The 24,456-nt window shown below is 47.3% G+C and overlaps 1 protein-coding gene across 2 annotated transcripts; it reads left to right on the plus strand.

The window, feature by feature from the left end:
* The first annotated feature begins 551 nt into the window (after window positions 1-551).
* Window positions 552-24,362, plus strand: WIPI2 (WD repeat domain, phosphoinositide interacting 2). 2 transcript variants are annotated; one of them, XM_083711667.1, is made up of 12 exons: window positions 552-887; window positions 8,508-8,590; window positions 12,191-12,360; window positions 13,696-13,792; window positions 14,265-14,362; window positions 14,473-14,565; window positions 15,937-16,007; window positions 16,340-16,447; window positions 18,408-18,572; window positions 19,399-19,506; window positions 20,771-20,901; window positions 22,032-24,362. In XM_083711667.1, the coding sequence occupies exons 1-12, from the start codon at window positions 814-816 to the stop codon at window positions 22,142-22,144; spliced, it is 1,311 nt and encodes a 436-aa protein (XP_083567793.1). In that variant the 5' UTR covers window positions 552-813; the 3' UTR covers window positions 22,145-24,362. The 2 variants fall into 2 exon arrangements, with proteins under 2 accessions (XP_083567793.1, XP_083567794.1); XM_083711668.1 differs by having other exon boundaries at window positions 566-887; window positions 20,771-20,868.
* The last annotated feature ends 94 nt before the right edge of the window (window positions 24,363-24,456 follow it).

Raw genomic sequence — 24,456 nt, forward strand, 5'->3', positions numbered from 1 at the left:
TTTAGCCAGCTCGCCCTGGTGATAATCTAATGTTTATTGGATGGATTTCCCCCTGAATTGATTTTTGAATTCTGAATTTATTGTTATTCACATTTCATATTGTATTTTATGCTGTTGTTTGTTGCATCAATTAAGTGTTTTAAATTTGTTGTTAGCTGCCCTGAGCCCGGTTTTCTGAACCAGGGGTATAAATAAAAAATTATTATTATTATTATTACTTTTGTCTCTTTATTATTATTTTTAAAAAGCAGTGCTTTTTAAAGAAATACTGAGTAATAAATAGTTGCTGATTTGAAATGTCCTTATTTGATTATGTGGGGCTCCCTAAGCTGGCTTCTTTCTCAAACTTCTGCCTTTTTTGCCTCGTTTTGTGTGTTTCTAAAAATTCCCCTCAGGCGCCTCGAGAGAGAGAAACCCTTTCGCGCCAAAACCCAACAGTCGCGGGAAGCTGCACTGCGCGCGCGCAGAAAGACCTCCCGCACCGTACGGCGCACGCGCGAGCCCTCGTCCCGTCCCGTCCCCCGCCTCTCTCCGGGAAATGGCGCAGGCGCACGGGCGCTACGGTGGCCGGTCGGGAAGCGCCGCCAATGGCGGCCCGCTTTCGCCGCGGCGAGGAGGGAAGTAGGCGGGTTGGCGCAGGCGCGCTGAAGGCTCCGGCCACTACCGGAGCGTAAACAAGGCGCCGCTGAGAGGGATGAGGAGGCGGCCGGAGCCGAGCGGGGCCGCGAGCCGTCGAGGCTGACAGGCCTCTTTCCGCTGCCCTCCCGCCGGCCGGGGACGGGGGGGGGGGCGCCGCCGCCGCCAGGGAGAGCCATGAACTTGGCCAGTCAGAGCGGCGAGGCCGGCGCCGGCCAACTGCTCTTCGCCAACTTCAACCAGGACAACACGTAAGGCCAGAGGGGGAGGGGGCGTGGCCGAGAGAGAACGCGGGGGGGGGGAGAGGAAGGAGGGGGGAGGCGAAGGTTCGAAAACGGGGGGGGGGGCGGGGGCGGGGGAGGATCCCCCACCTGGAGCCCCGGTATTGCGCGTGCGCGTTCCTGAGTGGCTATACCTGAGATCCTGCACGCATTATTATTATTTTTATTGCTATTATTATTGTTGTTGTTGTTGTTTGAATTTATATACCGCCTTATACCTATAGGTTTCTGGGCGGTTCACAAAGAAAGATGGCAATACAGTATATAAAATCAAAAGAAAAACAATAACCCAATAACACCCCCTCCCCCCAGAAAGAGCCACATTTTTAAAAAGTATAGGATGTCAGTCAGGTCAACCAAAGGCCTGGTTAAAAAGAAACGTTTTTGCCCGGCGCCTAAAGGTGCATGATGAAGGCGCCAGGCAGACTTCCCTGGGGAGAGCATTCCACAGACGTGGGTTGGCAGTGACAGCAGATATGTCCTATGCTTATGGTAATATGTTATATCTTGTTAATTATGCTGTTTTAAATGTGCAGTGTATATTCCTTTGAAAGAGGGAGAGTTTGGAGAAGAAATGTCCCTAAATGAGGCCGTGGTGGGAGGAAGAGAAGGCATGCACACCCAGGATTTATTTGTTTCTTAGTTTATTTTTATTGTTTTCTTTCTTTTTAAACAAATCCAAGGAGATCAAGCCAGGTGTATTATGGTTCCCACTGCCTTTCCTTTTTATCCTCACAACACCCCTGGGAAGTAGAATTGTAGGGACGCTGAGGATCATCTAGTTTAACCCACTGCAATGCAGGTATTCGCAGGGGCTTTGTGGGGATTGAACCTGCGACCTTGTTGTTATCAGCACCAGGCTCTAACCAACTGAGCTATCTAGTTGTGAGTAGGTTAGACAAAGGGGGGACGACAGTTGGCTGGCTTCCAAGGTCGCTCCCAGTGAGCTTCATGGCTGAATGAAGATTCGAACCCACTCTTTCCCAGGTTCTGGTCTGATCCTGTATTATTATTATTATTTATTCATTTAATCTATATCCCACCTTTTTCTCCATGGAGCTCAAGGTGGCAACATTCGTAGTTCTGCCTCTTCCCATTTAATCCCCACAACAGCCCTGTGAGGTAGTTCAGGCTGAGAGACAGTTGACTGGCTTCCATTGTCACACCCAGCCAGATTCTTGACTGGGGAGTCGAGCCCCAGTTTCTCCCATGTCCTGGTCCAGTGCTCAACCATTGCACCAGTGTTGCTATGCAGTGTTCATATTTTGAGTGAAGTAAGAATTCACATGGTATATTGGATTTTGTAATCATTGCCTTCAAAGTTGGCTGCTGCTGGTGCCATATTTACCAGCTAGCTTACCCTACTTGATTCTCTCCAGATGTTTTGGACTGCAAGTCCCATCGGCCAACATCTCGAGAGCACCAGGTAGAGGGGAAGGTTGATCTAGCATAATGAAGAGTTCTGGATAATTCCTTTCTTTTCTTTTAAAGGAGGTTGCTGTGTCTTTCCTGAAAGATTCAGATTATCCTTTTTAATGTGTGTTAATCCTAGCCTTACAGATAAATGTTGTGGTTTGCCATGGAGGTTAACAATTTTAATGTTCATAAGGTATGTTATTAGGTTTGTGTCTCTTACTCTGTCCTTTTTATTTTTTTTATACATGTTGCTGTGCTACTTTCATAAAAGTATATTGCTCCCTTTGTTAACTTTTGCTTAGTAACATTCTGATGACTGAACGCAAATAAATCTGAATCTGGCCAATTCTGTGAGTGACTGGGAGTTTACCAAGTTATTCAGATGGCCACTGTTTTATTTAGGGATCTCAGGTGGGTGAGAGATAACCACTGCCAAGCTGTTCATGCTGTTGCCAAACCTGCCTTGTTAATTGGTCACTGTAGCTATGTTGTAATTGTCCCTGTATGTCCTTTTTTCATTTCATTTCCCTCTGAACTCACTTAACTACCTTTCCCAACCATGTGTTGGGGTGTGTGTGTGTGTGTGTGTGTGTTTGCACGCGCACACACATACAGTTGTGTGTACTTGCCAGTTCAGGATTTCAGTGGGACTTACTGCTGAGTAAGCATACACCATATCTGCAGTTCTAGGCACGCTTGCTTAGAAGCAAGTTGCTGGGGATCATAAGAGGGAGACTGCTAAATCTTCAGTGTGTCTCACTGAAGACTGCTTTGGAAAGGTGCTGGTGGAGAAAAGATCACGACTCATGGTCTGGGCAGGTGGAGAATGAGGGATTGGTGGTGGTGAAGTGGAACTCTTTCTTGATGCCTGCAATGAGAGCAGATCCCATAGAACCCAGTGGGTTCTAGCACTTCAAAAAGAATGAAAGGATGGGTCTGTGCCTCGAGTTTACAATATAGAGGATAACACAAGGGCCACTGTGGTGTAGTGGTTAAAATTTTGGGCTGGGAAGGACTGGGGAGACCAAGTTTAAAGCCCCACTTGTCTATAGAGCTTACCAGGTGGCATCAAGTCAGTCACTACCTCTCAGTCTTATCTCACAGGATTGTTGTAAGGATAAAAGTGTGCGCAGGGGGAGGGGGGGCAAACTGTGTATGCTGCCTTGTGCTCCTTGGAGAAAAGTTGGTTCGTAAACTAATAATTCCCAGAGGAAGGGTAGGCAGAATATGCCATGTTGCACTTACGCATACCTAGGTTCAGTTTAATTGCAGTATGAAAACTTCACTGGGAAGGCTTTGAGGAGGGGTTTGAAGTCCTTGGCAAGCACTTCAGGTACAGTTCTGAGTAATCCCAGTTTGGATTCAGCTGCAATCCCCAAAGCAACCTTTCTTGGGGATATGAAACTGCTTTTTATACTGAGTCAGAGGTTTGATCCATTTAGCCCTGACTTGTCTACTCTTTGCAGTCTTGTGTTAAGGCCTGGGGGTGGGGTCCCAGGCTTGTTAGACTTCCCCACAAGTCCCATGAGTGTGTGGCCTAGAATATGCCCTGCACTCCTGCTGCTGCACCGGGTAAGGGATGTGGGGGTGGGTGTCGTAGGGGGCAAGCCTTTTCTGTTTCAGAGCAGCCTCTCTGATCCACTCACTGAGAAACTTACATTGAGCTTCCCAAGAACCTCAGGGTTTCCTGGAACATAGTATGAAGGCCTTTGGTATGAAGAGTGTAAGAGATGCTCTGTCCATTTCAAGGCAACCTTTGCCAACCTGGGGCCCTCCAGATGTTTTTGGACTGCAGTAGAGTTATCACACCTCTCTTGTGTGGACAGTGCTCAAACATTAGGTGCATTGAAGTCAGTGGACACCCAGTAGTTTTTCCTGGAAGACACCCACTGCCCTGATGCAGTTAGCCTTCAGGGGGGAGAGAGGGCCCTAATGTTTACTCAGAAGTCAGCCCTGCTTTGTTAACGAACCTTACCCTGTAATTCTAAGCAACTAGCTTTGGAGTAAGTCAGGAATGGGACATCTGTGGCTTTCCAGGTGTTGCTGGTCCACAGCTCCCATTGGCCATGCTACCTAGGGCTGATGGGAGTCTGAATGCAGCAACATCTGGAGGGCCACATCCCTGCTGTAATCAAGCTCTTATTCTTTGTATATATAAATTTGGCATAACCACCCCCAAATCAAAGACGGTGTGTGTGTGTATCCCCGGGTCTCCCCTTTCCTTCTCCTTGTCCCCAAATTTGTGGCTTTCTGGGCCTGGTGTTGGTGTGGGGGTGTGGGACTTCCTATAATGGGAGCAGAAGCAAGCTGAAGCACTGCAGAGTTCTTGCCTCTTGAATTCAAAGTAGGGCTCACACTGAAGTGCATGGGAAAGAAGTCTGAGTATGTAGTGCGAGGGTTTTGAAATGCTTAAGAGGCAATTGATGGGGCAGTGATAAATAGGCCATTTTGCAGGGAGGAGCATCACCCGTGGGAAGTGAATAAGAGGAAATGATCAGGAGAGCTGTGTCGTTAGGCTGTTTTTGGAATGACTGCTTCCTTTGTGTACAAGGGAAGCCACACAAAATTCCTTTCCTTGATGCTGGGTGGCTCGCTGAGATCGAAGGGCCCAAAGGTCTAGTAGCCTGATCGTTTCCTCAAAAGCTTGGCTCTCTTGACTCCTTCCCACCACAACCTTTTCACAAATAGGCTTGCATAGTCTGGCCAGTGTATGAAATTCTTTAGTCAGTGTGTGTAATAGAAAACCGCTCTCCCTGTGAAAGAAAGTGATCCGAGTTCATATCCCTAGAGAGAAGTAAATTCTGCGGCCCAGTACACTGATATTAAATATACTATGATCGCACATTGCACGCAATTAACTTGTGTGATTTCAACCTTGCGTGACTGAAAGCCAGCTGGTTGAGATCTTGCAGATAAATTGCACACATGGGTTCTGGTATATGTGTTTTTGCATAGTTGCACCATCTTAACCCCTGCACAAAACACACTAGTACTGTAGATAAAACTAAATGACAGAAAATGTAAGTGACAAAACTTGGGAATTTTAGCACTATGGTGTGGACTTATTTAAATAAAAGCACTGAATTTATGATTAGGCAGAGCTCTGCCCCCCCCCCCTTTCATTGCAGGAATGTGAAACGAGACCTTCCTGTTGTGGTACAGAGGTTTGTGGATATCATTTGCTGTATGTTCACACTGAAATAAAAGTGTGTGGAGTGAAAGAATTGATTTCTGTGATTATTGTTGATAAATTCCCCATCACTGAGTACATCTTGAGCAACAATAAAAAGAAGGGTTTTGATATGAAGAACAGTGTTCTGTTTCAGGTGGATGTAGGGGTTATCTTGAAAGAAATGTTGTGGTCTCTTGTTCTTACATTGTACTCTGGTCTTGTATGCAGAATGCCACAGTCCCACTTATCACATTAATAATAATAATAATAATATATTTGAGGCTTAGTGGGACACGGGTGGCGATGTGGGTTAAACCACAGAGCATAGGACTTGCTGATCAGAAGGTCGGCAGTTCGAATCCCCGCAACGGGGTGAGCTCCCGTTGCTCGGTCCCTGCTCCTGCCAACCTAGCAATTTGGAAGCACGTCAAAGTGCAAGTAGATAAATAGGTACTGCTCCGTCGGGAAGGTAAACAGCGTTTCCGTGCGCTGCCCTGGTTCTCCAGAAGTGGCTTAGTCATGCTGGCCACATGACCCGGAAGCTGTACGCCGGCTCCCTCGGCCAATAAAGTGGGATGAACGCCGCAACCCCAGAGTCGGCCACGACTGGACCTAATGATCAGGGGTCCCTTTACCTTTACCTTTATTTGAGGCTTGTCAGATATGCTTAGTGTATGTTTTTTAAAACGAGAACCTCAATATTTACCAACCAGAGCTAGGTGCAAAGGATGTTCAGTTAGAACAGGATACTTCTGAGCATTTTCTGAGCCCAGGAATTTGTATTTAGTACCAGAACTGAACTGGACCAAACTCAGTCCTTTCACCTATAAGTCTACTCATGGTTTGCTTTCTTCAGGTCAGCAGCCTAATTTGGTGGGGAAAGTTGCTGTCGTTTAAAACATTTGGAGTCTTGCCCACCTGTGACAAATTACCCAGAGATCTGCCAGCAGATCCTGAGCCTCCTCCTCATGCGCAGAGTACCTGCTGTTGAGAGACTTGTGGAAGATGCTCAAAGGAAGTGTTTTACAACCACAGTGTGTGTTTTGTCTTCTGACAAGTGTAGTCTTAATTATTTACAACCACATATCACAGCATGTTAGTAATCGATCTTTGGTGCTGTTTGGAAGGATAATGGCACAGGAAGAGGCTGTTTATCTTTCAAGTCAGTTCTTCCAATCAGACCTCAAAATGGGGGCTGGGTGTTGCATGAACAATTCCCCCCTCCCCCTGTTTCATTTTCTCTTCGTAGCTGCTGTTCTCAGAGGCAGCACGATGTCATTGCTAGCTCAGAGATCCTAAGGAGGGGCGGGGAGAGATGGAAAGTGGGCAGAATTATAGCATGAACACCAGAATCCCTAGTCCTTTAGGACAGGGATGTCTTACTGGTCGATCGCGATCTACTGGTCGATCATGGGGTGTCCCTGGTCGATTGAACCTCAACAACTCTGGTCAATCCAACGGTAGATCACTGCCAGTTTTTTATAATGGGAGTAGATCGCAGTCTCTTGGACGTTGGATGTGCCTGCTTTAGGAGAAGGCCATAGCAAGATGTTTGCCTCGATCCCCCTAGGTACATACTTGTAGAGGGAAGTTCACATCCCTAACAGGACAGGGAACAGGGCGTGCCAACGTGAGCTACAGACTGGGTTGAACGTGCGTCCTCTTGCCAGTCAGTGGAGACAGTACTGAGCGAGACAGACCCAAAGGTCTGACATAGTGTGAAGCAGCTTTCACTGATAGGTTCAGCCTTCTGTTAGGAAACAGGGGCAAGGCCGGGGTTCTGTCCTCCCCCCCCAAAAAAAAAAAAATTCCCTCCACATTTTGTTGTGTGAACAAGAGGGCTATATATGGATTGAGGCAGTTGTGCTTTTGTCACATTGTGTACACAACACCTTCTGGATTCCACCTTCCATTCCCCTTTTTTTGCTGCAGAAAACACTATGTCTATTTGAATTGCCTGTCAAAACAACATGCAGCTCTTTTATGTGACCTCCAGTGCAAGAAAATGCACAGGCACGCCAAGTTGAAGTGAGTGATTTCCCCGGCAGGTAATAAAAATGACACAGTGCTTCTCTGCTTGCTATCCCCAGCTTCTAAATGACAGGATTATCGCTGATCCACTTGGCTCTCCAAAAATCAGGCCTTTTTGCTAGGTCATCAGCGCAACAGCTTGTTGTGGGGTTTGGTCATTTGATTTAGCGTCTGATACAATTGACAATGGGCAGTGCAAGTTGCACAAACCTCAGAACAACAAATGCCTTAAAAATAAAGGCTTTCGCTACGTGGCGCACATTACAACTAAGCATTTCAGCTTCCCCAAAGAGTTGTGTCTCTTAAGGGGAAATGAATTGTCATGTGATTTGTGTTCATGTGTCAGTTATTTGGTCTGGTCAATCTCATAACTCTCTTGAGGACATGCCTTAGCAATAACTTTGGAAAAAGCAAGCACTTAAGTTTCTCCCCCTCCCCAGGCCACTCAAAGAGAAACAATTTGCCCCAAGCCAGGAATCCAGTATGCAAAGAAAGCACTATCTTACGGGTGCAAACAAATCACACAGCCATTATCAATATGCACATAGTTCTGTGTTCAGCTCTTACTGCTTCTTGCAGCATGCTCTTTTTGAACCTTGGTCTGCATTTATTTCTGCAGTAAGGCAAATAAAGAAAAGAAGGGGGCTGCTATTTTGGTTTTGCAAGCAGCCACGTACTTGGATGATGAAATTGGTGAGCACGTGATGATCCCGGACAAACTGTGAAGTTGAACGTGCTTGTGAGAGAGCTTGGGGTGCTCTGTTGCAATCTTTGCCAACCTGGTGCCCTCTGGATAATTTGGGCATGACTCTCACCGGCCCCAGTGAGCACAGCCACTTTCACTGGGGCTGATATAGTCCAATACTTCCGGGAGGGCATCAGGTTGGTGGAGGTTGCTGCTTGGTTTTCTGTGTGAAACGGCGAGTTTGTTCCGTTCCCATGTTTCATTGACCTCATGTCTTGCTTTGCAGGTCCTTAGCTGTTGGCAGCAAATCAGGTTACAAATTCTTCTCCCTTTCTTCTGTGGATAAACTGGAGCAGATCTATGAATGCAGTAAGTGTATATTTTAATTCCCCTTCTACCCCACCCCATGCCCTCTTCCATCTTTATGTTGTGGTCACATTTTGGACTGAGCAGATAGTTTCTGGGAAGAATCCATCTCCTCCTCCAATTGACTGCCCCCTGCTCTAGTAGCCTTACTTACCTAATTGACTTGATCCCTGGGCTTGCCCTCCTAGCTGCAAGGACAGCAGCCAGCTCCTTGACCCCAAACATCCGAGCTTGTATTCTCTTTGCATCTCTTATTCCAGAAGCCTCCAAAGCAAAAGAGGGAGAGAGAGATGTTTGGGCCACCTAAAATGGTAGTCTCTAGCCCCAGCACATGCAAGATCTTCAACATTGCATTGCTGACTGCAGGCAGAATTCCAATTGGTGCCGGCTGCTGGGGGCAGCTGCTGTTGCACTTCTGGCAAGCAGCGAACCTGTCCTACAGGGTTGTGGTTCATGACTTCAGTGAGAGATAATAAACCACAAGTGGTATATTGGGGTCCCTGTGGCAGCTCTGCCACTTCCAAGAAGACGATGCATCTGTGATTAATGGGGGTCAACGGTGGCTTGCTTCTGCCCAACTCTGCACCTTCATTAAAAAAAATAAAAATGACTTGGCCTCAGCATGGGTTCAGCAGATTCTTCATTCTGCATTCCCATGATCTGCAATTAGTCCATTTACATGCTGCCCTAGCCCCATGTGAACAGCTCAACATCCCTGGGTCCTAACTCCCCCTTTTCTGGCACAAATGTGTTCCTAGCTTGTGTCCATGTGGCTCAACCACCAGACCCAGCCTTTCTCCAACTGGGAGGTCTCATTTGCCTTTTCACAACTCACGTCATGCTTTGCATCAAACCAGAAGAAATGTGACTCTCAAGTTATTTGTGATGTGTGTCTTGAGTTCTTCCTGACTTGGAAGCTTTGATTCTGAACAGAGGGTGGAGGGGAGTATAATTATTATTATTATTATTATTAATTTATTTATACCCCGCCCATCTGACTGGGTTTCTCCAGCCACTCTGGGCGGCTTCCAACTGAATATTAAAAACAGTTTCTGTTCCCCTCTGTCCCCTCTTGCCACCTTTTGGGTGTCTTATGCTGTTTGCTCCCCCAATGTGTTTTTGACATTACCCCACCCATTTTCAGCACAAAGGACATCTGGCTGCACGGTGTGGCCTTGGCTGGAGCATTGGTATCTTCTCACATTACCAAGCATTTTATGTAGTTGTGCAGGAATACGAGATGAATCGCGCTCAGCTCTTTGAACATTGGTGCAAAGGTACCCAAGTTCAAGGATGGCTTTGTAATTTACATGGGAAAACACGTTTGCCGTTTGTACACAGATGTTTTCCCAGAGCAAGCGCAAACCGTGACAACATACGGGCATATACATGTACCTAAGAGACATGGTTGTACCACACCCTGCAACGTGTGTTTTGTGCAGAAAACAAACTTGTCACACAAAAGTGTGGTACTGTCCTAAAGGACAAAATCCCTGCATGGTGCCGTTGTTTGTGTTTCACTCTGCTGGGTAAATTGGGTGTGTTTTGCCTCATTTGATGGGCAGGCATTGATTAGGAATTGATGAGCCGCCGCCCCCCAACTCACACCTCTGCTTAGTGTGGGGAAATCCACCCACTAAATCACACAAGTACAGTTTGTCGTCTTTTTTTCATTTTCGCTCAGCTTTTGGAGCAGAGAGTCTGAAAGGAGTGAATTGCCCTTGGTAATGGAAATGGCGCCGCTTGCTTGATAGACCCAGTAGATGAACCAGAACCCCTTCAGGCTTTAACTTCTGGCAGTTTTCCTAGTTGGCAAATGTCAACCGTTGCACCGCTTGATACAGTTAAGATTTATACTAATGGTTCTGGCCAGGAAGCCTCCGTAGCTGCTTGAAATCTGTTCCATGGCACATGCTTTTAGCAGGCTCTTTATTTACAGCTTGCTCATCTTCAGCAAGCAGAAGGTTGGGCTCCCTCCCGTTCTGTTGTCTTCCCCCACTTAGCAGCTTTGCTCTTCCTGCTGTAATATTAAGGTCTATTTACAGCCAGCCTAGCCTCGGATGTGTCAATCTATTGATCCTCAGGGAAGAGCGAAGCTCTAGCCAGCTGTAGTTTAGTCAAGCACCTGCATGTTCTCACCCAGTTCAGTCTCTCTCCCTCAAACCCTGTGCCTCTTTAAATAGAAAAATAAGGTAATTGTTACCAGACGTGCCTAAAGTTTTGGATGGGAGACCTTTAGGAGCAATCTTAACACCTTGATCCTAGGCACACTTTCTTGAGAGTACCGTATTTTTTGCTCTATAAGACTCACTTTTTCCCTCCTAAAAAGTAAGGGGAAATGTGTGTGCGTCTTATGGAGCGAATGCAGGCTGCGTAGCTATCCCAGAAGCCAGAACAGCAAGAGGGATTGCTGCTTTCATTGCGCAGCTATCCCTTTTGCTGTTCTGGCTTCTGAGATTCAGAATTTTTTTTTCTTGTTTTCCTCCTCCAAAAACTAGGTGCGTCTTGTGGTCTGGTGCGTCTTATAGAGCGAAAAATACGGTATGTCCCATTTGATTTCCATGGAGTTTCTTTGTAAGTGTACACACTAGCAATCTGATATGAGCATTTTACGGTTAGCCCCCATTTGTCAGCAAATGGTTTTCAGATTTCCCTTCCCTCAGGGAGTCCTTTGCATATAGACTTGCCATCTGATCAGCCACTGTCCATGCCACAGAGGAGTCTAATGGGTTTAAGTGACAGGAGGCTGGATTTCGGTTGAATATTAGGAGACTCTTCTTGATGGTGAGAGTAGTTGAACAGTGGAACCAATTTCTTAAAGCAGTGGGGAGGCTTCTCTTTCCTGGAGAGCCATATCCTGGGGATGCTCAAGCTTTGGAGTTCTGCATCAGGATGAGATGCCTTACAGGCCACCTGACATTTTTTTTGCAGGGGGAGGGGATGACTCTGGAGGATGTCGGGCCACAGCCAGGCTTACGGGGCGTCTCCATTGTGAATGGATAGGGTGACACAGAACATGCTCAGCAACTGCAAATTGCAAAGTTCTTTCAGCAAAGCTTGTCAAAAATGACTACAGTGGTACCTCGGGTTAAGTACTTAATTCGTTCCGGAGCTCCCTTCTTAACCTGAAACTGTTCTTAACCTGAAGCACCACTTTAGCTAATGGGGCCTCCTGCTGCCGCCGCGCCACCAGAGCACGATTTCTGTTCTTATCCTGAAGCAAAGTTCTTAACCTGAGGTACTATTTCTGGGTTAGCGGAGTCTGTAACCTGAAGTGTATGTAACCTGAGGTACCACTCTATACCCTCAAAAGGTTCCAGGGAACCCTAAGGTTCACCTGAATACAGTTTTGAAACCGCAGCGTCTCCAGACACATTAAGAAGGGGGTATGACTCTTAATTACTGTTTTTTGAATCGTGTTGCGTCGTTGCTTTTGCTGGTTCTGGGGTGGGCGGTGCAGGCAGATGAGGCAGGAGAACAGGGCAGGTCAGCAGCAAGAGGAGTGACTTGAAATTCTGATTTGCTGTGTGAACAGCTCCTTTGCACACCTTCATCCTTCATTTTGTCAACTTTTTGCTACATCTCTCCTTTCCACCCCTGCAGCTGACACAGAAGATGTGTGCATTGTGGAGAGGCTCTTTTCCAGTAGCTTGGTGGCCATAGTGAGCCTCAAAGCCCCCCGCAAGCTGAAAGTTTGCCACTTCAAGAAGGGGACAGAGATTTGCAACTACAGCTATTCCAATACAATCCTGGCTGTCAAGCTTAACAGGCAGGTGAGTTGTGATGCTTTTGTGTCATCTCAGGCTTCTTTTGTTTTTCATTCATATTTAGTATTTTATTGATTTGGTTAACCAGAGTTCAGATCCCCACTTGGTCAAGAAGCTCACTGGGTGACCTTGGTCTCAGTCTACCCTACCTCGCAGGGTTGTTGTATAGATAAAATAGGGAGGAGAACTATGTCAGGCACCTTGAACTCCTTGGAGGAAAGGCGGGATACAAACCACAGCAACAACAGAAAAGAGCAACCGTAACAAAAAGAAAGAAAACAAAGAATCAGAAATTTAAAGCATAAAGGACAAAAGGCCTATTTATTTGTGGTCAGTCCAGTGTCTAGGAATAAGTTTGAAACTGTGGTCACAAGTGGGTGGGTTTTGTGGCACTGGTTCTTTCTAACAGTAGAAGGGACAGTAAAACTTCTTTTTCTGGACACACCTATGCTGCTGACAGGGGCCTCTTGTGACTTGAACGCTTCTCCTTGCACCAAACAAACAAAAAACTATATATCTCATAGAAAGCTAACCTATAAGAGCAATATTATATGCTAGTTTTCTATGTACAGTGAAGACAGCAAAATAGGTGTTGACCCTGTTTCTGGACTCAGATGCTGCAGGTAGAGACTTATGCAGATGAATTTCCTCCTGTCCCTGTGACATGCTCACACCGGCCATGCATCGTTTCGTTAAGTGATTTTTGTGGCATCAGAGGCATTGGAAGCAGAGGGGATACTTTGGTAAAATTTCCCTGGAGGCAGGTTTTGCTTTCTGATAGCAACCAGGCAAGTGCCTGTTTTCCAGGCCTCCATTCTCAGACTAGAACATAGCACCACTAGCTCTAGCTTAACAGGGTGACTGGTGAGTAGTCAGTCACTTGATCCAATCCAGTAAATAATTATCATGGAATTTTTCTTGGAATCTTGCTTAGTATTTTGTCCCTTGATGGACTGCAAGAAATTCTAATCAACCCTTATTTATTTTGAGCACAGATATTTTTGTTGTGCAGGGCAAGGTGATAATTGCACTTCCTTCTGACCCAGAACACAAACACACATTGCCTGTAGGGCGAAGAACAGTCAGGATCATTCTTGAATTGAGGTCAGGATCAGGTGAGGCCTCCTAATAACAGGTGCTCACAGTTGCCTCGCCTAAGTTGTGGGAAAGGAGGCTTTGCCTTGCGCTTCTAAATCAACATAATCCAGGCTGGCAGATTTTAAAACTGCCTTCACTAGTCACTAACTTCCTTCTGTAGGAAGCTTCACTCCGAAGGTTTTACGCTGCTTCAGGATTTTCTCTTCATTCTCTTCCCTCTCCTTTTTTTAATTCCCTCCTCAGCGATTGATCGTGTGCTTAGAAGAGTCTCTGTACATACATAACATCCGGGACATGAAGGTGTTGCATACCATCAGGGAGACGCCCCCCAACCCCGCAGGTAAGGGTGGCCATTCTCCATTTCCCACACATAATCTTTGACACAGTGAAAGCACCACCCAGCTGTAATTCTGCTAGGAGGGTAGCTCAGTCAAGAATTAAATTTGTGTTTGTATAGTCGACCCTCCTGGTTGCATATTCTTCAAGGGGCAGCAGCATATGAATACAGACATAAATGCGCTGGTTCTCTCTCTGTTGTCCTTCTCCTGGCAAGTGTTTGCTCCAACAGGCCTTGGGGAACTGACTTTTTAAAAGAAAAGGCTGTGTGGTTTTTAGCTTTTTGTATTTTACCAGCGCTGTCCGTGCAAACTGCCTTGAGTCCCAACCACAAGGCCACCTTAAAATGCTCCCTGTCACCCACAGGAACTCCAAACCCTGTCCTGCAAGCCTTGGTGACGGCTGCTTTCCCTTCCCGTTCCTCCTTGACGTGTTTGTAGCCTAAGGCAATGCCCCCTTTTTCTCTCTGTCCCTAGGCTTGTGTGCACTGTCCATAAACAACGACAACTGCTACCTGGCCTACCCAGGCAGTGCCACTATTGGGGAAGTCCAGGTCTTCGACACCATCAATCTGGTGAGGTTCCGCAAGCATCTTTCCTGCTCCTGTGCCCAAGGAGATCTTCCCTGTCTGGTGCTGGCTGCGCCTGTGCTAAGCTCTTGTGCCCCTTTTTTCTTCTTCTGCAGAGAGCTGCTAACATGATCCCTGCTCATGACAGTCCTTTGGCTGCGCTAGCTTTCGATGCGAGCGGCACAAAACTGGCCACGGCGTCGGAAAAGGTGAGGGCCTGATACACTGACTTCTGTTTTGAACGGGAACAAAGGCAGCGTTTCTGTGTGGGCTTTTTGAAAGAGTGAGTTGAAGTGCCCAGAAGCTTCCTGAAGTGTTTCTGCTTGGGAATAATCCAGAATGTCAGCACAAACCTCTCACCCTCTAACTTGAGCCGCTGTTTCAGCTATGAACACCCTGTCATGCTAAGCTGTGCGTTGGTTCTTTTCATCAGGTGGGGTTCTGTCCGCCTTTTAAAGTATAGCTGTATTGTCAGGGCTTTTTCTGCAGTGGCACCATGTTATTCCTGATGAGCATTCTCACAGATCCTGGCAGGAATTCTTTCCTCCTGTTTGCCCTGTCCCACCCCACAGCACGTACAGTGCTGTATCTTGGAATTAAACTCTCCGATGCAGTAGTGACGTTGATGACAGTCCTACACTTTCCAAGCTTGCTCATCCTCTCAAATTAAGGTTACCAGACGTCCTTTCCCGGGGACAGTCCCCAGATTTACAAATCATTCCCCTGAAAACTCATTTGTCGTCCCAAGTCTTTGCTGGCAATAAATACCAGTCTGTTCTTAATCTGTTTGCTTTTAATTTACTGTTTTGTTTTTAATTCCATTGGTGTTGGTTTTATGGCAATCCTTACGTTGTGCTGTGCACAGCTTTAGTCTTATAAATAAAAGATGGTGTGAATGTGTTCTGCATGAAGGTTTTAAACCCCAGTGGACACAGCCAAGGATCTAAAAATTGCTCTTTCGACCCCAGCCATTTTGGTTCCTCCCTGTATAACCAGGGTGGGGAACCTTTGGTCTGTGAGTCAAAGGTGGCATACCAGACCTCCCCATTTTGCTTGACTGGCTGTTGTGGAGAAGCCACACATCCCTGCACCTGATGTGAAAGGTGATGGTGCAGGAGCAGCGAGGCTGGGACTTCAAGGGAACACCCAGGAGCTGGAAGTGGGCTCCGGATTGTTCCTTCTGTTGGAACAAGGCAGGAGCAGGCCTTGCTCAAGGAGGAGGAAACTGTTTCCATTAAATCGAAACTGCTGTTTGAAGCCTTCCCAGCCTCTTCTCCCATTTCCATCTCCAACATTGGGGATGGAAAGGAGAAGCCTAGGGAGGCCTCCAGAGCCCAGGGCTCCTACCACCCCTTGCCACTGCAATTTCCATGCTTGGGAACCCCACACAAGAGAATTTTGACAGGCAGGCAGGTTGACCTGCCATCAGAGTTGGCCCACAGGGTGGAGACAGCCAAAGAACTCTCCGCCAGAGCTATATAGGTTCAGCCCCTCTGCTCTCGAACTATATTGGGACTCTGCAGCAGCTATTTTAAACTGAATATTGAAATCTTTGTTTCTCACCTCCTTTTTCCCAACAGGGGACGGTGATCCGGGTATTTTCCATTCCAGAGGGACAGAAACTCTTTGAATTCCGAAGGGGTGTGAAGAGGTGAAGTAAAACGCTCAGTCTCAGAAGCTTGCTCTTTGCAGGAGGTGTCCCTCCCCCCACCTCAGCAGTTCAACCTGTGTCATAGGTAGCTGTGTTTCTTCATGGTGGAGGGAATCCAAAATTTGCAGAAGGGCAAAACCTTTGTTTTGCAGCAGGAAGCAGTGAGCAAGCTTTCGGGTGCCTCAGAAATCTCCAGCAGTTAAATGGGTGGGACCCTACCTAGGCCACGGTAGAATGTGGAGCAGTTGCCTCTGTCTAGCTGCCACCTCTTCTTCCTCCAGTTGGGATGTGGAAACTGACCGGCCGTTTTCTTTTCTGCTTATTCCCTCCAGGTGTGTGAGCATCTCCTCTTTGGCCTTCAGCATGGACGGCATGTTTCTGTCCGCATCCAGTAACACGGAGACAGTGCACATTTTCAAATTAGAAACTGTGAAAGAGAAGTAAGGAAACCTTTCTTTCCACAGCTGCCCACTTAGATCCAGGGTGGCCATAGGGTGGGCTACAACCCAGCTCTTATCTCTCATGCTAAGGGCTTTCAGTGTGGCTTGGAAAGGGGGGATTTGCCGGGTTCCTCTCTTGTTTCGGAATATTCTCCTCAGCCACTATTCATCAGGCCCCTAAGTTAAATAGGGCTCGTGTCCAACTAATGTAGGCATGTTCAAAGCCCTTTTCAGGGTGGTGCTATGGGTTAAACCACTGAGCCTAGGGCTTGCCAATCAGAAGTTCGAATCCCCGCGACGGGTGAGCTCCTGTTGCTTGGTCCCTGCTCCTGCCAACCTAGCAGTTCAAAGCAAGTCAAAGTGCAAGTAGATAAATAGGTACTGCTCCGGCAGGAAGGTAAGCGGTGTTTCCGTGTGCTGCTCTGGTTCGCCAGAAGCGGTTTAGTCATGCTGACCACATGACCCGGAAGCTGTAAAGCGAGATGAGCGCTGCAACCCCAGAGTCATCCGTGACTGACTCTAATTGCGCAACTGGCCTACCGGTCAATTTAATCTGGCCTCCGTGGCAAGGACTGAAGCTCAACAACTTCAACCCTAAAAAAAAAAGCTCATCGACTTTCATCAGTCCTCACGCATGTTCACTTCATCAAATCTGGCCCTCTTTGAAAAAGGTTTGGGCACCCCTGAACTAATCCATACCAAGAGTAGACCCATTTTTTATTTTATTTTTAAATAATTTTTATTAACAGGCCAATCAAATCACATTAATTCCAAATCACATTAGTTCCAAATTACACAGCCAAATTTTTAATTTTTTGTTGGGGGTACCAAGAGTAAGGTAAAGGTAAAGGTACCCCTGCCCGTACGGGCCAGTCTTGACAGACTCTGGGGTTGTGCGCCCATCTCACTCAAGAGGCCAGGGGCCAGCGCTGTCCGGAGACACTTCCGGGTCACGTGGCCAGCGTGACATCGCTACTCTGGCGAGCCAGAGCTGCACACGGAAACGCCGTTTACCTTCCCGCTGGTAAGCGGTCCCTATTTATCTACTTGCACCCGGAGGTGCTTTCGAACTGCTAGGTTGGCAGGCGCTGGGACCGAGCAGCGGGAGCGCACCCCGCTGCAGGGATTCGAACCGCCGACCTTTCGATCGGCAAGTCACTGAGGCTTTGTAGACCCATTTAAATCAGTTGTCTTAGTTTTGTCACATTCATTGATTTCACAGGGTTTGTTCTGAGCATGACTGAGTGGTAAGTAGGTCATAACAGTGGTAGCTTTTTAGGAGCCAGTTTAAAGCTAAAAAAATCCCAACCTTTTGAAATGCTGACTCTAGGGTAACTTGCTTTTTGCTTATATATTGTCCTGGATAGATGAACTTTTCTTCCTTGTTCAGAATCGTTACTAGCTGTTGTGAGCAAAGTTCTATATTTGTTAGCAAAGCAGGATATAATAAACACTTTTGATAAATATTTTTCTTGCCGTAGAATTGGGGTGGAACTGGGCTGTTAAGGCAGTGTGCACACACAACAACCAATGATACTGTTTCTTTAAAATTTGTGCTGCTTGTTGATGTAAATATAGGATAATTTTTAAGGCCACATTGTTTCGAAGCAAAAACCCAAGGCAAGCAGTGCTCTAGTAAACCACATAGTGGAGAGAGAACATGAAAGAAAAGGTTTTAAAATAAATAAATAAATCTGCCTTTGGAAATAAAGTAAAGCTAGATCCATCTTCATCTCCAGAGGCAGAACGGGGAAAGCCCCATCTTTTCTGTAGAGGCCAGTCTATTTCTCAAATGCAATGGAAGACTTGTGCTAATGTCTTGAAAGAGCAGCTGAAGCTTAGAGGAAGTTATGCTTCTGCCTGTGGCTGTAAGCCAAGACATACTCAAATATGGCAGAATTGTTCTTGTGATATTTTAAGTGGTGCAAGTGTAATTTCCACTCTCCTTCCTTTCTTGCAGACCTCAGGAAGAGCCCACAACTTGGACGGGTTACTTTGGGAAAGTCCTGATGGTCTCCACAAACTACCTGCCTGCCCAGGTGACAGAAATGTTCAACCAAGGCCGAGCCTTTGCCACCGTCCGCCTCCCTTTCTGTGGGCACAAAAACATCTGTGCATTGGCCACGTAAGTACGGGAGCGCTGGGTGGGGAGGGGACTTCTCCCCACATCTTTCACAAGCACCCTACAGGTAGAGATGGAAAGGGAGGCAACGTGAACCTCTGAACATATCTGTGTTTGTTTGTTTTTAACAATCATACTGTATTTGGCTAATGCACAAAACCCAGGTTCCTTTGTGCACAATAGTGAGGCCTGTGAGGCTTACTGTATTTTTCGCTCCATAAGACGCATTTGATCATAAGACGCACCTAGTTTTAAGAACGGGAATGCAAGAAAAAAAAAAATTATTTAAAGGGAGCGCTGAGCAGAGCCTGTATGCATCCCAGACTCTGCTCAGCACTCCCTTTCACGAGCTGCATGGAGCGTATTTGCGGCTCTTGGGGGCTTTTCCCCAAGGAGGGAGAAGGGACTGACGGGCCACATCAGTCCCTTCTCCCTCCTTGGGGAAAAGCCCCCAAGAGCCACACACACGCTAGTTGTGGCTCTTGCTGGCTTTTCTACGAGGTGGGAGAAGGGCAGCCCGTCAGTGACGGGCTTTCCCCGCCTCCCTCCCACCTGCATTCGCTCTATAAGACGCACACACATTTCCCCTTACTTTTTAGGAGGGAAAAAGTTGTCTTATGGAGCGAAAAATACAGTAATTGATCAGCTGACAGCAAAGTCCTGTGCATGTTTACTCTGAAGTAACTCCCATTCTGTGCAGTTGGACTTACACTGATCTTTGTAAAGTGAACTTGGCTGCTGGGAGGAAAGCAGCAACTTTAAAAACCACACACACATAGTTTAATCTTACATAGTAAGGTTTTTAAACTTGACTAGGATTTACTTGCAGAATCCAGAAGATCCCTCGGCTGCTGGTAGGAGCTGCTGATGGGTACCTGTACCTGTACAACCTGGACCCCCAGGAGGGAGGTGAATGCACCCTGATGAAACAGCACAAGTAAGTCTCCTATCCTTCCTTCTTGTGGGATGCTCCCATTTTTTTCTTTTGAGATGTTCCGTTTCAGAGCTAGGGTGAAGCATTGCCTTCATACAGGTGGCTGTGGTAGCTGTAGTGAGTTCTAAGGCACAGTTTGCTACCATAGTAGTTTTAATTATGTCACATATTTGTACACCACCCTTCATCAAAGAAAGGTGTTGGGGCAGTGTACAGCATATGTAAAACCATAATCCAGAACAGTAGGCCCAATGCCCTACAAACAACTTTTAAAAGTTAGCACAAGGCTGAGCAAAATATACTGTCGTGAGTTGGGAGGGGTCAGCCTGGATGATGCCCTGAATCCTTTCCAGTTTAGGGGATCCTATATCTGTGGTGGTAGAAGGCATGAGAGCAAGGTTGCCAAACCAGTCCCTTTGTCTAAGCCAGTAGTGTCCAAACTTTTTTCAAAGAGGGCCAGATTTGATGAAGTGAAGGGCCGTGAGGGCCAACCAAAGTTGTTGACCATTTAATAATTTTTTATGTATACCCCACCCATCTGGTTGGGTTTCCCCAGCCACTATGGGCAGCTTCCAACAAAACACTAAAATACAATAACCTATTAAACATTAAAAGGAAAAAGACTGCCACAGGGGGCAGATTAAACTGACCGGTGGGCCGAATTAGGCCCTCAAAACAGACTTTGAACATGCCTGTTCTAAGCAATGGCTTTGGCTGACCCGTTAAACATAATTTGCATAACCAAAGAATGTGCCATAGAGCAAATGGGTGGGCCTTTCACCTGCCCTCCTTCAACTGCTAGGAGAGCCATAGCCAGAGTGGTGTGTGTGAGCTGAGCCAGAAGCAGGCTGGAAGCTGGACACACAGAGATCCACTTGCTGTGTGCTGGATCCAAAACCGTGACTGATGAAGGAGACAGATCTATTGGGGCGTTAGTGCGGTGAGCCCCTCCACCTTAGGCTCATGTTGTACAGGTTGTTAATACCTGACAAATATTAACCGCTTTCAAATTTAACCTGAGGATTGTCAGTTGTCCAGTTTTAACTTTAATTTTAATTTATATGAATTAATTTTGGGTTGCATTTGAATCGATCAATTACTTGTTTTTATGCATATTGTATTATTTATATGAGTCCAGCTCCGGATGGGGAGGGCGGGGTACAAATAAAAATTTATTATTTTACGTGTAGATGAAACCATAAAGAAACACAGTCTTTCTTTCTAAGGATTGCATTGGTCACCGTTCGCTCTCTGGTTCTTCCCATAGGCTGGATGGCAGCATGGAGCCAGGCAATGAAATCCTAGAATCGGCATCGCACGACCGGCCGCTAGTAGCACAGACGTACAGCACTGCTGTGACTAAAGGTACTTACGTGCCTTCTTCGCCTACAAGGCACGGTAAGGATGGGACCGGGGTGGCTGAGTGAGGAGCCCGCAAAGGGGGTGCCCACAAGAGGCAAGTTCCACGTGGCCTTCCCCATAGGGCATGACTCGCCCCTTGGGAGAGGAAGACCACCCTGGTCAAGAAGGCTGCTTGAGCCACTCGGCCTGGTCCTTTCGTTGCTCTGTTCCTTGTCAGAGGCAAGAAGTCAGACATCGCATCCCCCTTTATTATGAATAAAGCGTTGACAAAGCTTGAATGTTATGTATGTTATGTTATGTATGTTATGTAATGTATGTTATGTATGTTATGAATGTTATGTAATCCAGTCTTTGGGGGATGGGCTGTAATTTAGCGGTAGGACAGCTGCTTTGCATGTAGAAGGTCCCCCTGCCTGGAACCTCGGAGAGCAGCTGCCAGTCTGTGTGGACTACACTGGGCTAGATGGACAAACTGTCTGACTTAGTATAAGGCAGCTTCCTTCCTGCCTGCCTGCCTGCCTGTCTTCCTGCCTTGTATTGTTATGGTAATAAATGTATTAAAATGAAATGAAATGGGGCACAGGGATACCCAAGCCAACTGACCATTTTAAAGAGCATTCATTTCCCCCACCTGCATTCCAGAGTGCTGCTATGTCAGGGTGGCTTGGCCCAAAAGGCTGAGCAGTTCAAATGCCACTTTCGGGAACTTGGGGTTGCGCTGCACCAAGGGTACTTCAGTCCCTTTGGGTCTCTGGGTAGGGAGGGGAAGAGGCTGTTGACCCCTGAAGCCACCTCTGCCCCATCCTGTGTTCTGCCTTCAGCCTCCGTCTTGGCCATACCCACCCCTACTGTGGCCAAACTGCCCGGTGTCACCGTGGACAGCCAAGCCTTTTTGATTACCTGGGTCTCCCGAGATAGCACATGAGGCTGCCATCCTGAGCATATTTGCTAGGAATTAAATTGAATTTCCCTCTTTGCAAGCATGCTTAGGCCTGCATGGCAAGAGATCCTCAAGTATCTGTGTTTGGGTTAATGCTGTGGTATGTGATGCGTCATTTCCTAGTGTAGTCTTTGCCAACCTACTGCCTGCCTGGTTGGCGTGGGCTGTCCATATGTGTATCTGTGCCCTGCCTCCTGAAACCTTGTGCTTTGCATTCATCTTCCAGCCTATACCGAGGACCTGGGTGCGGTTGGTGGCGCTTGCCTGGAAGAGGACGCCAGCACCCTGCGGCTGGACGAAGACAGCGAGCACCCCCCGATGATCCTTCGGACGGACTGAACTTTGACCTGTGAACTCCACTCCTGAAGCCGAGGACGCAGGCCTGACCCCTCTGGAGGATTATTGTGTCTGTGCTGCTATGAACCTTGACCCGGGCTGAGAGCAAGAGGGAGGACGGCGGACGACTCTGAAGTCATTTTAAAACGAACACACACACAAACCATTGTAGCCGTAATGCTGATTTGATGCCATGGAGGTGGGGGGGGTAGGGTGGGGGGGGAATATATGGTTTCACTTCAGTGGCTTTTAAATCCTGCTTTACCTTTTAGCTGTGAGGATATATGCATATATATTTTTCGTCGTTGTTCCTGTTGCCAAAACCTGCTCTCTCTGTGCAGCCTTCGGCACCTCCTAGCTTTGCATGCTGCCTTGTGCCAAGCAAGCAGATCGCTTCATAACGAAGAAGTTTGCCGAGTTCTGGGGTTCTCTCTCTCTCTCTCTCTCTCTCTCTCTCTCTCTCTTTTTTTTTTTTTTTAGAAGACAAATACATGTACATAAATAACACTTGGCATCTGTGAAGGGAGGAGCCGCAAAGTTTGCTTCTGGGTGCTTTGACTTCTTCCAGTGCTCTTCAGCCTTACCATCCCCAGATGTGGGTGGACTACCACTTCCATCGTCCACAGCCAGCTTGGCCCGATGGTCATGGATGATGGGGCTTGTAGTCCCTCCACATCTGGGTGCCCAAGGATTTGAAGGACATTGGCTTATTCTACTCGGACAAAGGTTCCAGGTAGTTTCTTGCGCATGGGCTTTCGGTTGCAACTCCTAGAAACGCGCAGCGATCTCTCTCTATTTTTCTTTTCTTGGGTTCTTCCCATCACACAACCTCCCCCCTCCTGTCCAGCTTCACAGTTTATTCCCTCCTTTCTTCCCCACCTCCTTCTCTCCTCCTTTTCCCCTGGACCATTTTGTTAATTAAAAACTCCTTCTAAATGCTGCCTTGCTTGTGGGACTGTTGTGTTCTCTTCCGCAGAGGTGATGGCATACCATCTGCTCTGGATCTCGCTTCTTTCTCTCTCTCTGGGGACATGAAATGGAGAGAGTGACCAATGCAGGCTGGACATTCTTTGGGAGCAGGGGAATCTTATCCCTTCTGTTCTGTCTTTGTCCGAAAGTAGGGTCAGAGTGTTCCAGTTTCAGAGGTGTTGGCCAGTTAACTCAGAAAGCATCTTCATCCTTCAGTCCTTCACGTCCATCTGCTCATCTTGCTTCAATCCTTGCAAAGCCTTGCATCCTCCTTCACAATCTGTCAGCCCTGCTCTCATGACTTCTCCCTCTCCCGCACCACCTTCAGCTGGCCACTATTTGAGCTTTCCCCGAGTTCTTCCAGGGCGAAGTGACATGCAGAGCCGCTCTCGAAATCCGCCGCCCTGTTCCTGGTACTCTCCATCTGCCTTCACACCCTGCACTGTGGTACCACTTCAGTCAGTCAGGGCTTCCCCCCACAGAATCCAGGGAGAATCCAGGGAGCTATAGTTTGTTAAGGGGGCCGAGAGTTGTTAGGAAACCCCCTTACAGAGGTCTAATTCTCCGATGGTTGCACCACTCTGAGAATTACAGGTCTGCGAGGGGAGAGGGTGGTCTCCTCCCAGCTCCCAGAGTGCTTTGAGGGAAGCCATGCCTGTTCTGAGTGGTATTGTAGCGCTCTAAATGCATGGTGTGAATGTGGCCTCACTCTGCAGCCCATAGTGGGGCTTGGGAGATGGATAGCATGGGGTTCCAAAATACGGGGCAACTTCTATCATGCAGCACTGGAGAAGGGAGTGCTTCTTTCTGTTTCCAGGGTTGGCCCTGTGATCCAGCATGTAGTTGTGATTCCAGTCTAGGACCCCAAACCTCCCTCTGTGGCTGCACACCTGAGCTACAGCTCCTGCACCTGTGTCTCAGTCTTCATCCCAGACCTCTCAACCTCCAATTCTTTATGTAATCTCCCACCTCCCGGCCGCTGGAATAGCAGTTTCGGCATCAGGAGGAGGGGCAGGTTTTTGTGGAACTGCAGGGACCCGTGAGGAAGTGACCAAAGCTGGGCAAAACTGCCGCCCTCTTTTACAGAGCTGTAATGTGCCTTTTTTGGTTCTTAACCTTCCAGTTTGTTTTCATTGAGCAGCAATGTGTGTGTGGGTGTGTGCGTGCAAACCCTTTGGGTGTGAACCTTGTTTTCCTTAGATTGTCAGCCAGCTTTCTTTTTTCTTTTTCGATTAAATTATTACTCACTCTCCCTTTTTCGTGGCGTTCTCTTCCAGGCAACGAAAGAATCGTGAAACCCAATACGATGGCACTCTCAAGGAAGGGAAAGTGGGTTTGCCTCAAGG

Source organism: Podarcis gaigeae (genome assembly GCF_964106915.1).
Source record: "Podarcis gaigeae genome assembly, chromosome: 14".
NCBI classification, from domain to species: domain Eukaryota; kingdom Metazoa; phylum Chordata; class Lepidosauria; order Squamata; family Lacertidae; genus Podarcis; species Podarcis gaigeae.

Bases quoted from the DNA above. Each gene is read 5' to 3' on its own strand.
- WIPI2 (XM_083711667.1), top strand. From the start codon at position 814: ATGAACTTGGCCAGTCAGAGCGGCGAGGCCGGCGCCGGCCAACTGCTC. The intron at 8,591-12,190 runs GTAAGTGTATAT...CCACCCCTGCAG, and splicing joins GGAGCAGATCTATGAATGCA to CTGACACAGAAGATGTGTGC. The intron at 18,573-19,398 runs GTAAGTACGGGA...ATTTACTTGCAG, and splicing joins AACATCTGTGCATTGGCCAC to AATCCAGAAGATCCCTCGGC.